This window comes from Taurulus bubalis (assembly GCF_910589615.1).
Source record: "Taurulus bubalis genome assembly, chromosome: 1".
In the NCBI taxonomy this organism is placed as follows: Eukaryota; Metazoa; Chordata; class Actinopteri; order Perciformes; family Cottidae; genus Taurulus; species Taurulus bubalis.
The window spans coordinates 18,256,117-18,257,596 of record NC_136589.1 but is presented as its reverse complement, the minus strand read 5'-3'; the positions used below and the strand labels follow the sequence as shown (position 1 = coordinate 18,257,596).

At 45.8% G+C, this 1,480-nt stretch overlaps 1 protein-coding gene across 1 annotated transcript in view; it reads left to right on the top strand.

The window, feature by feature from the left end:
• The window catches only part of LOC306742004 (protein LBH), a gene marked incomplete at both ends in the record, with an annotated part of 1,378 nt that extends 678 nt beyond the window's left edge, over positions 1-700 (top strand). The window contains 2 exons of the mRNA XM_079224345.1: positions 105-279; positions 639-700. Coding sequence (XP_079080471.1) covers positions 105-279; positions 639-700 — 237 coding nt within the window. The remainder of the gene's footprint in view (positions 1-104; positions 280-638) is intronic.
• Between the last annotated feature and the right edge of the window lie 780 nt (positions 701-1,480).

Below are 1,480 nucleotides of genomic sequence, written 5' to 3'. Positions count from 1 at the left end.
TCAAAAATATCAAAGTGATGTCCAGCTGTTCTCTAAGCAGCCCCATCCTATTTTCACCGTAGTCCCCCCCTCCCCCGGTTGAACCTTACATAAGCCTTGAACAGATCTTCCCGGAGGCCCATGAACGGTACCCCAAGCTGTCCAAGAGGCTTCCCTCCATCGTGGTGGAGCCGATGGACGGAGCCGAGGTGGAGAGCGGAGAGCTCCGCTGGCCGCCGGACGAGCTGAGCCCTCCGGACGCCCGGACTGAGAGGCCGAGTGAGGCCGACCACCCTGCAGGTGAGGGGGCGGAGCCTGAGCGCTCCTGAGCTGGTTTCATTTCTGTTATTTGGCTCATTTAAATTCAAAGTGGGCGACTGCAGGTCTCAGACACTTCTTTCAGGCCTAAACAGAACATCCAAACAAAATATAATGTTTACTTGACCCGAATATATTATTATATTATTAGATGTGTCGTGGCCATGTGTCCAAAAAATAAATATCCATATCAAACTTCAATTAAAGGGCTCCTGATGCACCATAGGTATTGCAGAGAACCGATAAAGGACCTGAAGTCGGACCTGGAGATCGGATCAAAATCTGTTTTTTTGGGGAGTGATCCAGCACCCACATGTTTGTTTGTTTGTTTGTGTCCCCAGATGAGGACCAGTCAAGCGTCAGCGTGGACAAAGAGACTTTAGGGGTGGAGACGCAGGACTGAACGAACCCCCGTTCTGAATGGATCCCCTTCCTGATGTCCACTGTGACCGAGTGAACCAGGAGTCCGCTAGAGGAGCTCTGATAGAAAGACCACAGGAGTCCGCTAGAGGAGCTCTGATAGAAAGACCACAGAGACTAGAGGGAGGGGGAGAGGCTTGGAGCCAGAGTCATGATGGAGAGTTTCTGTTTTTGTGTACGCTTCCTCTTCTTTTTCCTCTTCTTCTGATGATGATGATGATGATGATGATGATGAAGGAGGTTTAAATCCCCACACCCACCCCCATCTAATATGACTGTTGCTACATTTTCAGCTTTGTGATTTTGATATTTTTAATTTGATAGATTAAATGTTTCTCTCTCTGGCTTCAAGCCGTCCAGACGCCCACGACATTGTCTGATCTAGACCCATGTTTCTAATGCTGTTTAGCTCATGTGTGCCATAATACTACTACTACTACTACTACTACTGTATGCTACTACTACTGCTGTACTCTGTGCAGGTGGTGCATTAGCTCTCGGCGTAAATTACCTCACTTTGTGCTGACTGCTGTAGTTTCGGTGACGCTCACTTTGTACTAATAGCTTTGATGTTTTAAAGAACGCCTTCTTCACTTTATCGATGTTATTACGACACGTTCTTTATTATATTACGATATGTTGTCTTTGCTGTTTCTGTTTTACTTGTTGGAGAAATATGTTCATTTTAATAAAGGCCGTCCATTTTGTTACCGGAGTATAAAAATAATAATTAAATCCAGTATATTTTAGACGTGTGTCGTTT